Genomic DNA, 16,108 nt, shown 5'->3' with positions numbered 1-16,108 from the left:
ATGTGGAGCTTGTTCGAGGAGCAAATACTGAGTGTCCTTGATATGTCTGTCCCTGTCAGGCGGGAGGAAATGGTCGAGTGGGGGAACTATGGTTTACAAAAGAGGTTGAATGTCTTCTCAAGAGGAAGAAGGGGGCTTATGTAAGGATGAGAAAACAAGGTTCAGTTAGGGCACTTGAGGGATACAAGAGGAAGGAGCTCAAGAAAGGGCTTAGGAGAGCTAGGAGTGGGCATAAGAAGTCCTTTGCGGGTAGGATCAAGGAAACCCCAAGGCTTTTTACACTTACGTGAGGAATAAAAGAATGACCCAGGTGAAGTTAGGGCCGGTCAAGGACAGTAGTGGGAACGTGTGCATGGAGTCTGAAGATATTGGAGAGGCCCTAAATGAATACTTTTCTTCAGTGCTCACAAAGGAGAGGGGCCATGTTGTTGAGGAGGATAGTGCGATATCGGCTGGTAGGCTGGAGGAGGTAGATATTTGGAAAGAACATGTGTTAGAAAGTTTGAGAAACCTGAGGATAGATAAGTCTCCTGGGCCTGATGGGATATATCCTAGAATTCTTTGGGAGGTGAGGGATGAGATTGCAGAGCCTTTGGCTTTGATCTTTATGCCCTCACTGTCTACAGGAATAGTGCCAGAAGACTGGAGAGAGGTGAATGTTGTCTCCTTGTTCAAGAAAGGGAATAGGTATAACCCTGGGAATTATAGGCCGGTTAGTCTCACTTCGGTCATGGGTAAATTATTGGAAAGGGTCCTGAGGGATAGGATTTATGATCATTTGGAAAGATATGGTCGTGGGCAGCATGGTAGCATTGTGGTTAGCACAATCCCTTCACAGGTCCAGGGTCCCAGAGCCGTTTCCCGGCCGGAGTCTGCACATTTCCCCCCCCCCCCCCCCGTGTCTGCGTGGGTTTCCTCCGGGTACTCCGGTTTCCTTCTACAATCCAAAGATTAGGTGACTTGGCCATGCTAAATTGCGCTTGAAGTGTCCAAAATTGCCCTTCGTGTTGGGTGAGGTTACTGGGTTATGGGGATAGGGTGGAGGTGTGGACCTTGGGTAGGGTGCTCTTTCCAAGAGCTGGTGCAGACTCGATGGGCCGAATAGCCTCCTTCTGCACTGTAAATTCTATGATTCTATGATACAGCTTAATCCAGAATAGTCAGCACGGATTTGTGAGGTATAAGTCCTCACAAGTTTGATTGTATTCTTTGAGGAGGTAACTAAGTACATAGATGAAGGTAGAGCAGTTGATGTCGTATACATGGATTTTAGTAATGCGTTTGATAAGGTGCCCCATGGTCGGCTCATGCAGAAAGTAAGGAGGCATGGCATAGAGGGAAATTTGGCCGATTGGATCAGTAACTGATCCAGTAAACTGATCCATAGAAGACAAAGGGTGGTGGTAGATGGTAAATTTTCATCCTGGAGCCCAGTCACCAGCGGTGTACCACAGGGATCAGTGCTGGGTCCTCTGCTATTTGTGATTTTTATCAATGACTTGGATGATGGAGTTGAAGGTTGGGTTAGTAAATTTGCTGATGACACCAAGATTGGTGGAGTAGTGGATAATGTGGAGGGCTGTTGTAGGCTGCAAAGAGACATTGATAGGATGCAGAGCTGGGCTGAAAAGTGGCAGATGGAGTTTAACCCTGATAAGTGTGAGGTGATTAATTTTGGTAGGACAAATTTCAATGCGGATTACAGGGTTAACGGCAGGGTTCTGAAGAATGTCGAGAAGCAGAGAGATCTCGGAGTTCATGTCCATAGATCTCTGAAAATTGCCACCCAAGTGGATAGAGCCGTGAAGAAAGCCTATAGTGTGTTAGCATTTATAACAGGGGGATTCGGTTTAAGAGCCGTGAGGTTATGCTGCAACTGTACAAGATCTTGGTTGGACCACATTTGGAGTATTGCGTGCAGTTCTGGTCACCTCATTATAGGAAGGATGTGGAAGCATTGGAAAGGGTTCAAAGGAGATTTACCAGGATGCTGCCTGGATTGGAGGATAGGTCTTATGAGGAAAGGTTGAGGGAGCTAGGGCTTTTCTCATTGGAGCGAAGGAGGATGAGAGGTGACTTCATTGAGGTGTATAAGATGATGAGAGGGATAGGTAGAGTGGACGTTCAGCGACTTTTTCCTCGGGTGGATGTAGCTGTTGCAAGGGGGCATAACTATAAGGTTCATGGTGGAAGATATAGGAGGGATGTCAGAGGTAGGTTCTTTACTCAGTGGTTGGGGCGTGGAATGCATTCCCAGATATGGTAGTGGAGTCGGACACTTCAGGAACTTTCAAGCGGTTATTGGATAGGCATATGGAGTGCACTATAATGATTGGGAGTAGGTTGATTTGATCTTGATTTCAGACTAGTTCGGCACAACGTCGTGGGCCGAAGGGCCTGTACTGTGTTGTACAGTTCTATGTTCTAGAGGTGATCATCTCCCTGGATGCAGAAAAGCCTTTGACACAGTCGAATGGACAGAGTCCAGAGGTACCGGATCACTTGGGGCTGGGAGCAGGGTTCACCGCCTGGGTGAAACTCCTGCACAGTGCTCCCACTGCGAGGGTGCGGACCAACACCACCAGCTCTAAATACTTCCAGTTGCACAGGGCAGGGATGCCTGCAGTCCCCACTCCTCTTCACCTTTGCGATCGGACCATTGGCCTCAGAGGTGCGAAAAATTGGAAAGGGATCCAGAGAGGGGACGAGAGTACAGAGTCTCATGTTATGTGGATGTCCAGCTCCTCTACATCTCGGACCCCCGAAGCAGCATGGAGGGGATCATGAAGCTCCTGCAAGAGTTTGGAGCCTGCTCGACTACAAACTCAATCTGAGCAAAAGTGAAAACTTCCCAGTGAACCTGCAAGAGAGAGGGGCAGAGCAGGAGGGACTACTATTTAAACCAGCCCAAAACAAATTCCGCTACCTGGGGATCCAAATTGCCCACGACTGGACACGGATCCACAAATGAAACTGACCAGTCTGGCGGAGGAAGATGAAAAAGATCTGCAGAGGTGGGACACACTTCCACTCTCGCTGGAGGGGAGGGTGCAGGCGATCAAAATGAACATACTGCCCAGGTACATTCCCAGCCAGGCAAGCACTCTACAAACCCAGTGGTAATAGCCACGCTCCGGACATGGAACCAGTTGAGGCAACACTTCGGCCTAACTGAAATGTCCACCATGTCCCCCATCTGCCACAATCACAGGTTCGCGCCTGCCACATTAGACGCCCTCTTTAAAAGGTGGAGACAGATGGGGGACACTGACAGTTATGGACTTCTACACCGATGACAAACTAGCAACTTTAGAGGATCTGACGGAGAGGTTGCAACTACCCAAAAGGAATGAACTACGATACTTTCTAATCAAAAACTTCCTCCGTAAGGAGGTGACAACATACCCTCGGACGCCAGGACACTCTATGATAGAGGAGCTGTTGGACATGGGCGACTTAGGAAGGGGGAACTGCAGGGATCACTACGGGCGACTGTTAGAAGCCTCATGCCTCATGCTCCCTGCTGGATGAGACACGGGAAAAATGGGAGGAAGAACTATGGATAGAAATTGGGTGGGGACTCTGGAGCGAAGCACTAAACTCCACCTCCACATGCGCAAGGCTTAAACCTAAAAGCGGAAAGTAGCACATCTTTTATAAAAAAATAAAATAATTTTGAGTACCCAATTCATTTTTTCCAATTAAGGGGCAATTTAGCGTGGCCAATCCACCTACCCTGCACATCTTTTGGTTTGTGGGGGCGAAAACCACGCAAACATGGGAAGAATGTACGAAGATACATTAATTAAAAAAGCTACACTATTAGAAGGAGAATGATATGACGTTACAGGATGTGTAGAGGATCTGAATCCTGTTGTCTAATCTTTTGTGTTTCAGGGAGGCTTGTGGTGTTTTGGGGGAAATGGGCTTCCTTACGCACAGAGTCTTAGCTCTGTTCCATCTGAGAAGGTTGAATCATTTTGTTTGCAAGCCCTTGCTAAACATTCTAAGGTAAAATTTAATTTTTTCCCTGAAACCTCTGAACCAAAATATTTAATTTTCTCTTATAAGCACTTTTTATATGTATTATGACCTTGTAAGTAACGATTGAACATTCCACTGACTAAATTATCTGTTATCAAGCAGTATTTGGATGATTAATAAATAAGAATGGAAGAATAAGAAAATCTATCTACCTGTTCTATCATTTGAATCTCAAATTTTGAGAGCCTGCATCAATTTCATACCAATGCTGAATAGTTCAGAAGTACAATTCAAAAAGTACAGTAGACTTCATTTAAGTTAATGTTTTAAAAATGATTATCATTTTAAAAATGCCATTGCTGCTTTTTCCCTTTCCCTCAATCTGTTCTGGTAGCTGGGATACAGTTCCTTAGTTAACGGTCATCCTTGGTTGGTACTTTGCCAAAGTGACCATTAGTGACAGTGAATATTGACAAGCTTTTAAATTATGGGATCAGCACAACCAAGCCTGCACCTGTTGTCTGACATTTGGATAATCACTCCTCCAGCATCTGGATAGTCCTCTGAAGCAAGTTTCAGGCTAATTAAACAACCCTACCATGAGCATGGCTACGCTGAACTAATTCAGCCAAGTCTGGAGATTTTATCTGTGACTTACTGGTCTGTAAGGTTTACCTAGATACACTCGCTAAGTAAAGCATTTGGGGAGCTACAAAGGAATATTTCAGTATGACTGATAGAAAATAAATTTGAATAATGCATTTGCATTGTGGTTATTATCTGCTCTAAACAGGCTCTTAATTTTTTCTTAAGATGCACTTTATTTTCTCATGTGGATGAAAGCATGGCTAAAGAGGTAGTTCAGGAGGATGGGTTTTAGATGCCTGGAACATTGGGCCGAATTCTGGGGGAGGTGGGTACCAGTAATGGGGTAACCCAGTAAGGAAACTACCCCCCACCCCTACCCCCAAAAATGGCACCCCACCTTTGTGCCTTCTCCACAGGCTTCAATGAGCCACCCCCTGCCCCTACTTTTCTCAAGGTACCCAATCCCTTCCCTTCTGCTTGGCACTGCTTGTAGTCCCAGCAGCAGCCGCTGCTGAGTTGTGGTGCTGCTGGGACTTCTCTGCTGCCAACCAGTCAGATTGGCTGGAGCTCTCAAGAAGAGGACTTTTGGGGCAGAATTCCTACTCTCAGCTTGTTAAGGCAGCCCCAGTATATTGTTGCTGCAAGCAGCATCTTGTAAGTCTTTTCTACTGGGGGTACCAATCTGCTGTGTATATATATATATATATATATATATATATAATATATATATATATCCCACGCAGTTTTTTCTACTGGGGGAGGGGGTGGGGGGGGGGCACCAATCTCTATATATCCTGTTGTTACGTAATTTGGAATAACACAAGCTGCCACTTGATGCAGTTTTGAGTAAATGATGCTCCAGACTTTGAAGTGAGTTCAATGTGTTTTATTGAACTATTAGCACAGTTCTCAATGGGTTCGACTCTGCTAATCTAAATGTAGTAACTCAGTCTAACTGAACCAGCCTTGCTCTAAGTCACGTGCTGGGGGTGATGCTGAGGTCCACCCTGTTTCACTCTGTAGATGTTGGTCTGTGGAAAGAGACGGGGTGTGAGTGCCTCATTCCTTTTACAGTGAGATACCACCCCTGAGTGTCCTGACTGCTCATTGATCATGTCCTATTCTATGTGTTCATTAGCTGCATGTTTGCATATCATGACATATCGCACGCAGAAAATCCAGCCCACCATTTTGTTATGATATCGGAGATTTGTCTCAAAGAAGGGCTGGTCGAGGACCTAAATATTCCTGACACAAAATGTTCAGGAAAGACAGAAGAAATTAAAGGAGAAGGGGTAGCAGAATTAGAACATAGAACATGGAACGATACAGCGCAGTACAGGCCCTTCGGCCCACGATGTTGCACCGAAATAAAAGCCATCTAACCTACACTATGCCATTATAATCCATATGCTTATCCAATAAACTTTTAAATGCCCTCAATGTTGGCGAGTTCACTACTGTAGCAGGTAGGGCATTCCACGGCCTCACCACTCTTTGCGTAAAGAACCTATCTCTGACCTCTGTCCTATATCTATTACCCCTCAGTTTAAAGTTATGTCCCCTCGTGCCAGCCATTTCCATCCGCGGGAGAAGGCTCTCACTGTCCACCCTATCTAACCCCCTGATCATTTTGTATGCCTCTATTAAGTCTCCTCTTAACCTTCTTCTCTCCAACGAAAACAACCTCAAGTCCATCAGCCTTTCCTCATAAGATTTTCCCTCCATACCAGGCAACATCCTGGTAAATCTCCTCTGCACCCGCTCCAAAGCCTCCACGTCCTTCCTATAATGCGGTGACCAGAACTGTACGCAATACTCCAAATGCGGCCGTACCAGAGTTCTGTACAGCTGCAACATGACCTCCTGACTCCGGAACTCAATCCCTCTACCAATAAAGGCCAACACTCCATAGGCCTTCTTCACAACCCTCTCAACCTGGGTGGCAACTTTCAGGGATCTATGTACATGGACACCTAGATCCCTCTGCTCATCCACACTTCCAAGAACTTTACCATTAGCCAAATATTCCTGTTATTCTTGTTATTAATTGATTAAGGGGGACATTGCTGTGCTGAAGAGAGCATATTCTAGAAGAGTGGCAGGGGTGCGTGCAGAGGGTAGAGTGCCAGGGGGAACGTCGGGGTGGGTGTGGGCATGGGAGAGGAGGGAGGGGAGGAGAGTCACATGTGGGGACAGGGGCTGCAGTGCAGGCGGTGTCATCGTGTAGCCTGCTGGACCTGGTTGAGTACGGGTACCTGTCATGCTAACATGTCTACCTTTCACCACTGCAGACAATGGATTTAGATTAGGTTTAGATTAGCTTTAGATTTAGTGTCGCGTGTACCGAGGTGCAGTGAAAAGTATTGTTCTGCGTACAATCCAGGCAGATCGCTCCATGAAAACATACAAGAAAAGATAAAACATACTATAATTACACGATGTAAACACAAACATAGACATCGGGTGCAACATTCGGAGTATAGCGCTACAACTGAAGAGAAGATGCGCAGAAAGATCAGGTCAATCCATAAGAAGGCTATTCAGGTGTCTGCTAACAGCAGGGGGAAAAAGCTGCTTTTGAACCTATTGATGCGTGTTCTCAAACTTTTGTATCTCTTGCCCGATCGAAGAGGTTGGAAGAGAGAATTACCTGGGTGGGAGGGGTCTTTGATTATGCTGCCCACTTTCCCAAGGCGGCGGCATGAGTGGACAGAGTCAAACTACACAACTGTCTGTAGTTTCTTATGGTCTTGGGCTGAGCAGTTGCCATATCAAGCTGTAATGCAGCCTGATAGGATGCTTTCTGTGGTACATCCACATTAACAAGATCCGTCTCCAGGCTACCAGGGAGGCAAAGGCCAAGACCTCGGCCTTTTTCGCCCCTGAACTCCCGGATCTTCCAACACTCCAAAGGTTGCTACCTCCGGACTCGGCACCACCCGTGTTTTTAGTACCGTGGACATTGTCTTAGCAAAATCCTGCCAAAATCCTCTAAGCTTTGGGCATGCCCAAAACATGTGGACATGATTTGCTGGGCTTCCCGCACACCTATCCTCTACCCCGAAGAACTTACTCATCCTAGCCGCTATCATGTGTGCCTGGTGGACTACCTTAAATTTTATCAGGCGAAGCCTGGCACATGATGAGGAGGTATTAACCCTGCTTAGGGCATCCGCCCATAGCCCCACCTCTATCTCTCCTCCTAGCACGTCCTCCCGCTTGCCCTTAAGCTCCTCCACCGGAGTTTCCTCCGCCTCCGAAAGCTCCTGGTAAATATCTGAAACCTTCCCCTCTCCCACCCCGTGGCGGCAGCAGCGGAAAAGCTGGAACATGTTTTCTCAGGAAGTCTCACACCTGCAAATACTTCAAACCATTCCCTGCTGGCAATTTAAATTTATCCTCCAAAGCTTTCAAGCTGGGAAAGCTCCCGTCTATAAGTAGATCCCCCATCCTTCCAATTCCTGCCCTCTGCCAACTCCGGAACCTGCCATCTAGCCTACCCGGTACAAACCTGTGGTTATTATAAATTGGGGTCTAAATCGATGCTCCCTCCACTCTCTTGTATCTCCTCCATTGCCCCCAGATTCTCAGTGCCGCCAGCACCACCGGACTTGTGGAGTATCGGGCCGGCGAGAACGGAAGAGGTGCTGTTATCAGTGCTCCCAAACTTGTGTCTTTGCATGATGCCGCCTCCAACCGCTCCCATGCCGATCCCTCCCCCACGAGCCACTTCCTAATCATGGCTATATTAGCCGCCCAGTAGTAATTGCAGAAGTTCGGCAGTGCCAACCCACCCTCCCCCCGACTGTGCTCCAGCAACACTTCACTTGCGGGGCTTTACTCGCCCACACAAAGCCCAAAATAATCTTATTCACCCGCTTGAAAAAGGCCTCGGGGATGAAGATGGGGAGGCACTGAAAGACAAACAGAAATCTGGGGAGGACCGTCATTTTCACGGTGTGTACCCTCCCCGCCAGTGATAGCGGGAGCATGTCCCATCTCTTAAAAGTCCCCTTCTGTTTGCTCTACAAGCCGGGATAGGTTTAACTTGTGTAGTACCTCCCATTTCCGGGCCACCTGGATTCCCTACCATTCTGAGCAGCAGCTCTCCCAGTCTCTTCTCCTGTCCTCTTGCCTGGATCGCAAACATCTCGCTTTTCCCCATGTTCAATTCTACCCCAACAAATTGCCAAATTCCCCCAAGATTCACATAACTTCCCCATCCCCCTCCAACGGGTCCGAAATGTACAAGAGCAGGTCGTCTGCGGAGAGGGAGACCCGGTCCTTCCCCCCCCCCCCCCCCCCACCCCGAACCAGCCCTTTCCAGTTCCCAGAGGCTCTTAACGCCATGGCTAATGGCTCTATGGCCGGTGCAAACAGTAACACGGAGAGGGGGCACCCTTGCCTCGTCCCTCGGTGTAGTTCAAAATACTCCGACCTCAGCTGGTTTGTACGCGCACTCGCTACTGGTGCCTGATAGAGCAACCGCACCCAGTCAATAAAGCCCTCACCAAACCCAAACCTTCCCAGCACCTCCCACAGGTAATTCCACTCCACCCGATCAAAAGCCTTCTCCGCATCCATCGCTACCACCACTTACGCTTCCTCTCCTTCTGGGTGCATCATAATAACATTTAGAAGCCTTTGAAGAATGGCCTTGAGTTGCCTGCCCTTAACAAATCCCGTCTGATCTTCCCCTATCACCCCCGGGACACAGTCCTCTATCCTTGTGACCAGTATCTGAACCAGCGGTTTGGCATCCACATTCAGTTGAGAAATCGGCCTGTATGACCCGCATTGCTCCGGATCCTTTTCCCGTTTCAGGATCAATGAAATCGGGGCCTGCGACATTGTTGGGGGGGAGGACTCCCTTCTCTCTTGCATCGTTAAATGTCCTCACCAGCAGTGGGTTCAATATCTCTGAAAACTTCTTATAGAATTCCACCAGGTAGCCGTCAGGCCCTGGGGCCTTGCCCGACTGCATGCCCTCCAGCCCCTTGATTATTTCCTCAATCTCAATTGGGGCTCCCAGCACCTCCACCAGGTCCTACTCCACCCTCGGGAACCTCAACTGATCCAGAAATTGCCTCATCCCCTCCACCCCAGCCGGGGATCCGACTCATATAGTTTACTATAAAAGTCCTTAAATACCTTGTTCACTCCTGCTGGGTCCAGGACAGTATTACCGTCTCTACTCTTTACTTTACCTATCTCCCTGGCTGTCTCTTTTCCTGAGCTGGTGCGCCAATATTCTGCTTGCTTTTTCCCCGTATTCATAGATCCATAGATCATAGATTCATAGATCCCTTGCCTTCCTCAACTGTTCCACTACTTTCCCTGTGGTCAACAGCCCAAACTCCACCTGTAACCTCCGCCGCTCCCTCAGTCCGGGACCTCTGAGTATCTCCTGCCCATCTGGAGTACCTCTGTGGGCCCGTATTGAGATTAATTCCCCGCTGACTACTGCCTTCAAAGCTTCCCACACCGACGCTGCAGAGACCTCCCCCGTATCATTTGTTTCTAGGTAGTTCTGGATGGACTTGTTAACCTGCCCACAGATCGCTTTGTCCGCTAGCAACCCCACAACCAGTCTCCACAGCGGGCGTTGCCCTCTCTCCACACTAACTCGTAGATCCACCCAGTGTGGGGCATGATCCGACACTGCAATTGCCGAGTACTCCGTATCCACCACCTTCGGTATTAGCCCCCTGCTCAGACAAAAAAGTCGATGTGAGAGTATACCTTGTGGACATGTGAAGAAAAGGAAAACTCCTTCGCCCTCGGCTGTGCAAATTTCATGGGTCTACTCCCCCCATCTGTTCCATAAAACCCTTCAATTCCTTTGCCGCAGCCGGTCTCCTCCCTGTCCTGGATTTTGACCGGTCCAATTCCGGATCAATGACTGTGTTGAAGTCCCCTCCCATGATCAGGTTATGTGACTCTTCGTCTGGGATCTTACCTAGCACCCGCGTCATGAATTCCACGTTGTCCCAATTTGGAGCATATACGTTCACGAGTACCACCTGCACCCCCTCCAGCTTCCCATTCACCATTATGGACCTATCCCCCCTGTTAAGGATTATTTTGGAGGGGGTGTTGTTGCTTATCCTTACTGATTGCGATCTGTGAGTCAGGACGTAGAGGATACAGTTGCAGAGGGGAAGGAGCTGAGTCCTAGGTTTTGGTGTTTGTACATTAGCTTGGCTGGGACTATGGTGTTGAAAACGGAGTTGTAGTCCATGAACAGGAGTCTGACGTAAGAATCTTTGTTATCGAGTTGATCCAGGATGAGTGTAGGGTCAGGCAGATAGCATCTGATGTGGACCAGTTGTGGCAGTAGGCAAATTGCAGTGGATTAAGGTAATCTGGAAGGTTGGAGCTGATGTGTCCCATGACTAACCTCTCGAAGCACATCATAATAATAGATGTCAGGGCCACCGGGCGGTAGTTGCTGAGGCATGCTGTCTGGTTCTTCTTTGGCACTGATATGATTGTGATCTTCTTTAACCAGGTGGGAATTTCGGAGCGGAGTAGGGAGAAGTTTAAAAACTGCCAGCTAGTCCATACAGGATCTGCACGACCAGGGATTCCATCAGGACCCGTTGCTTTCCGTGGGTTCACTTTTAAGAACCTTTTGAGGCTGTGACGGTAGCTATGGGTGTGTCAGAAGCTGTTGGGGCAGGTAACATCGGTTCATTGGCTTCCTTCTCAAAGTGAACATAGAATCCATTAAGTTCAGCAGGGAGGGATGCTCTGTTGCCAGAGATCCTACTCAGTTTTGCTTTGTAGCCCTTTACATTATTTAAACCTTGCCACAATCAACGAGAGTTTGTGTCGTTAGTCTGGGATTTTAGCTTGGTCTGATATTGTCTCTTGGCATCTCTGATGGTTTTGCGGAGGTCGTAGCTAGATTTTTTTTGTATAGGTCCGGTCACCTGAAATGCCTCAGAATTGGACTTCAGTCGGGAGTGGAGCTCCTGGTCATGGTTTCCGGTTGGGGAATGCTTGGAGAATCCTTCTTCGCATGTAGTCCTCGATACTCTTACAGATGAAGTCTGTGATGGTAGTGGCATACTCGTCTAGGTTGGCCGCTGAGTTCTTGAATATGGACCAGTTCACTGATTCCAAGCAGTCACGTTGGAGCTTTTCCATTTCCTTGGACCAGCATTGCATGACCTTCTTAACCGGATCCTCCCACTTAAGTTTCTGCTTGTATGCTGTTTGTAAGTTTTGGAATCTAACCATTGATGGTTGGCATCATCCTAGCCGCCGCAGCCCTGGGGGATGCACTGAGGCTGTACGAGCCGGAGTTGCTCGGGGAGGAACCTGCAGCAGAGGAACAGGAGCCAGCCGGTGAGGATGGAGAGCCAACAGGCTGAGGAGGAGGTGTGAAAGAGGCACCGTATCACGCCTCGTGTTTACCTGTTCTTTGAGGACCTGCTGGACCATACAGCATATCTGCCGCGTCATGACGCACCTGAGATAAGGGGGAGGGCATTTTCTCCTGTTGGCCGTCAAGGTGACGGTCGGACTGAACCTTTTTGCCACAGGGTACTTCCAGACGCCGAGTGGGGACCTGTCTGAAATCTCGCAGACCATCTCGCCATAACTAAGGCCCTGAATGCCCGGTTGGCACAATATATCAAATTCAATGTGAACCGAAGCCACCAGCATGCCCAGGCAGCAGAGTTCGCCGACATTGCCGGGAGGCCAGAGGTCCAGGGAGTGATTAACTGGATGCATGTCTCCCTACGAATACCGGCGTATAAGGGGTTGGTCTTCATGAACCGAAACGAAGAATGGAGGCATAGACTATTTTCTAGCTTAGGAAATCGGAAACAGAAAGGGACTTAGGAATCCTAGTTCAAGATTCTCTTAAGCTTAGCGTGCAGACCCCATTTGGAGTATTGTGAGCAGTTTTGGACCCCGTATCTAAGGAAGGATGTGCTGGCCTTGGAAAGGGTCCTGAAGAGGTTCACAAGAATGATCCCTGGAATGAAGAGCTTGTCGTATGAGGAACAGTTGAGAACTCTGGGTCTGTACTCACTGGAGTTTAGAAGGATGAGGAGGGATCTTATTGAAACGTACAGGATACTGCAAGGTCTAGATAGAGTGGACGTGGAGAGGATGTTTCCACTTGTAGGAAAAACTAGAACCAGAGGGCGCAGCCTCAGACTGAAGGGACGATTCTTTCTAACCGAGATAAGGAGGAATTTCTTTCGCCAGAGGGTGGTAAAGCTGTGGAACTCTTTGCTGCAGAAGGCTGTGGAGGCCAAATCACTGAGTGTCTTTAAGACCGAGATAGATAAGTTCTTGATTAATAAGGGGATCAGGGGTTATGGGGAGAAGGCAGGAGAAAGGGGATGAGAAAAATATCAGCCATGATTGAATGGCGTAGCAGTCAAGATGGGCCGTATGGCCTAATTTTGCTCTTATGTCTTCTGGAAAGGGGTTCCAGTTGATGAACTTACATCTGGTCTGCGACCACGAGATGCACGTCTGTGTCTGCGCTCACACCTCTGCCATCTGCACCCAGGCCGTCGGGTGGCAGCCTGCTTCCCATCCGGGGGAACAGGGCAGCCCACTTCTCTATGGCATCCAACAGGGCCTCCAGCTCGGCGTCTGCACACCAGAGTGCTACTCTTCATGCTGCCATCTTGTTGGCTGGAATGAGTGTGTGGGGGGAGTGGAGTGCTTATATACGGCTGAAACTTGTCAGTCTTTCGAGTCGCTGTCCCGACCCCGGCAAATCGGACACTATTTACCACTGGAATCACTCGAGTTCTGTCGTGCTGCTGGTGCTAACCCATTAATGGATCCTGAATTGCTTAAGACTGGCGGCAATTCCATGGTCGTAGATCACCACCGATTCAGTCCCAGCATCAACACTTAGTCTCTGAAACAGAGAATCCTGGCCAGTGTGTTTAAAATTGATAAGGAGGAGGTCGTGGACAGGCTGGCTGTATTTAAAGTTGATTAATGACCAGGATCAGATGCATATAAGTCATCAGCAAATATTTAAGTGGTATCCCCAAGCAACCATCATCGAATATGTTCTGGTCTCTTGAAAATCCCAGGCACCTCCCAAAAGTACCAAATGCACACATGTGCAGGATGTGCTTCCAATGGCCACACATCAGTCGCACGTTGATGGAATTTGAGCTGTTGGGGTTCATAAATGTTGGGGCATGAGCCGTGGAACCCATATAGCCACATTGATGCAGTCTATTGCACCCTGCATTCTTGGGAAACCTGAGATGGCTGTGAAGCTGGTGAATCTGGTCTGCGACCAAAAATTAATCTAGAATAGTGCAGTGAAGGTTAACAAGGTGCTGCCCCACCCACTCCCATAACTGGCGGGCAGTTACGTGTCAGTCACCTTCAGCTACTTTGATCTAAAGGCAGGTGGTGGTGGGGGGGGGGGTCAACTCATGCCAATTTAAAATATGAACTTTAACTCAGGTTGGGGGGGGGGGGGGAAGGTATCCCCCCAATCCGGCTGATCACGTGGAATGTGAGAGGCCTAAATGGGCCGGTTAAGAGGGCCCGAGTGTTCGCGCACCTAAAGGGACTGAAGGCAGACGTCATGCTTCAGGAGACACATCTGAAGGTGGCAGATCAGGTCAGGTTGAGGAAGGGATGGGTAGGACAGGTGTTCCATTCGGGGCTGGATGCGAAGAATAGAGGGGTGGCAATATTGGTGGGGAAGCGGGTGTCGTTTGAGGCCAAGAACATAGTAGCAGGCAATGGAGGCCGATACATGATGGTGAGCGGTAGGTTGCAGGGGACGAAGGTGGTACTGGTGAATGTATATGCCCCGAACTGGGACGATGCTGGATTCATGAAACGGATGTTGGGGCGTATTCCGGTCCTGGAGGTAGGGAGCTTGATAATGGGTGGGGATTTTAACACGGTGCTGGACCCAGCATTAGATCTTCCAGATCTAGGACGGGGAAGAGGCTGGCTGCGACCAAGGTGCTTCGGGGGTTTATGGATCAGATGGGGGGAGTAGGTCTGTGGAGATTTGCCAGGCCTTTGGCCAGAGAATTTTCTTTTTTCTCCCATGTACATAAGGCCTACTCCCGGATAGATTTTTTTGTTCTGGGCAGGGCATTGATCCCTAAAGTGGAGGGAGCAGAGTATTCGGCCATAGCCATTTCAGACCATGCCCCACATTGGGTGGAGCTAGAGCTGGGGGAGGAGAGGGACCAGCGCCCGTTGTGGCGGTTGGATGTGGGACTGCTGGCAGACTAGGAAGTGTGTGGGAGGGTGCGGGGGTACATTGAAAGATATCTGGAGGCCAACGACACCGGGGAGGTGCAGGTGGGAGGCGCTGAAGGTGGTGATCAGGGGAGAGTTAATCTCCATCAGGGCTCATAGGGTGAAGAGAGAGGGCAGGGAAAGGGAGAGGTTAGTGGGGGAGATTTTAAGGGTGGACAGGAGATATGCAGAGGCTCCTGATGAGGGACTACTCAGGGAGAGATGAAGTCTCCAGACGGAGTTCGACCTGTTGACCACAGGGAAGGCAGAGGCACAGTGGAGGAAGGCACAGGGGGCGATATATGAATATGGGGAGAAGGCGAGTCGGATGCTGGCACATCAGCTCCGTAAGAGGATGGCAGCGAGGGAAATAGGTGGAATCAAGGATGGCAGGGGAACTACGGTGCGGAGTGCGGTGAAAGTGAATGAGGCATTCAAGGCCTTTTACGAGGAGCTGTATAGGTCCCAGCCCCCAGGGGGAAAAGAGGGGATGCGACGATTCTTGGACCAACTGAGGTTCCCGAGGGTGGAGGAGCAGGAGGTGGCTGGTTTGGGGGCGCCAATTGGGGTGGAGGAGCTGGTTAAAGGACTGGGGAGCATGCAGGCAGGGAAGGCCCCGGGGCCGGATGGGTTTCCGGTGGAGTTTTATAGGAAGTTTGTAGACCTGTTAGCCCCGTTGCTGGTAAGGACCTTCAATGAAGCAAGGAAGGGGGACCCTGCCCCCGAAAATGTCGGAGGCGACGATCTCTTTGATCTTAAAGCGGGATAAGGACCCACTGCAATGTGGGTCATATAGACCGATCTCGCTCCTCAATGTAAATGCTAAGTTGCTGGCAAAAATGTTGGCTACGAGGATTGAGGACAGTGTCCCGGGGGCGATTCATGAGGACCAGGCGGGATTCGTAAAGGGTAGGCAGCTAAATACCAATGTGCGAAGGCTCCTAAATGTGATAATGATGTCATCGGTGGAGGAAGAGGTGGAGATAGTGGCAGCCATGGACGCGGAGAAAGCCTTTGACCGAGTAGAGTGGGAGTATCTCGGAGGAGTTTTGGGTTCGGGGGAGGGTTTATTAGTTGGGTCAAGCTCCTGTATAGAGCCCCGGTGGCGCGTGTGGTCACGAACCGGCGGAGGTCGGAGTGTATCCGGCTGTATCGAGATACGAGGCAGGGGTGCCTCCTGTCCCCTCTGCTGTTGCATTGGCAATTGAACCTTTGGCCATGGCGTTAAGGGAGTTGGGGAAATGGAAGGGGGTGGTCCGAGGGGGAGAGGAAC

General features: G+C 49.3%; 1 protein-coding gene across 8 annotated transcripts in view; it reads left to right on the top strand.

The window, feature by feature from the left end:
• Positions 1 to 16,108, top strand: part of serac1 (serine active site containing 1) — a 256,450-nt gene that overhangs the window by 92,237 nt on the left and 148,105 nt on the right. For 7 of the 8 annotated variants that reach the window (XR_011945462.1, XM_072502719.1, XM_072502680.1 and 4 more), the window contains one exon: positions 3,898 to 4,011. The exons of the other annotated variant lie outside the window; for it this stretch is intronic. Coding sequence is in view for 6 of the 7 variants with exons in the window: in XM_072502719.1 (XP_072358820.1) it covers positions 3,898 to 4,011 (114 nt within the window). In the remaining variant the exon portion in view is untranslated. The remainder of the gene's footprint in view (positions 1 to 3,897; positions 4,012 to 16,108) is intronic. 8 annotated transcript variants of the gene reach the window in all.

The sequence above is a fragment of the Scyliorhinus torazame genome, chromosome 1, assembly GCF_047496885.1.
Source record: "Scyliorhinus torazame isolate Kashiwa2021f chromosome 1, sScyTor2.1, whole genome shotgun sequence".
Lineage (NCBI taxonomy): Eukaryota > Metazoa > Chordata > Chondrichthyes > Carcharhiniformes > Scyliorhinidae > Scyliorhinus > Scyliorhinus torazame.
The sequence above is the reverse complement of the archived record's forward strand: the minus strand, read 5'-3'. Positions and strand labels throughout refer to the sequence as shown.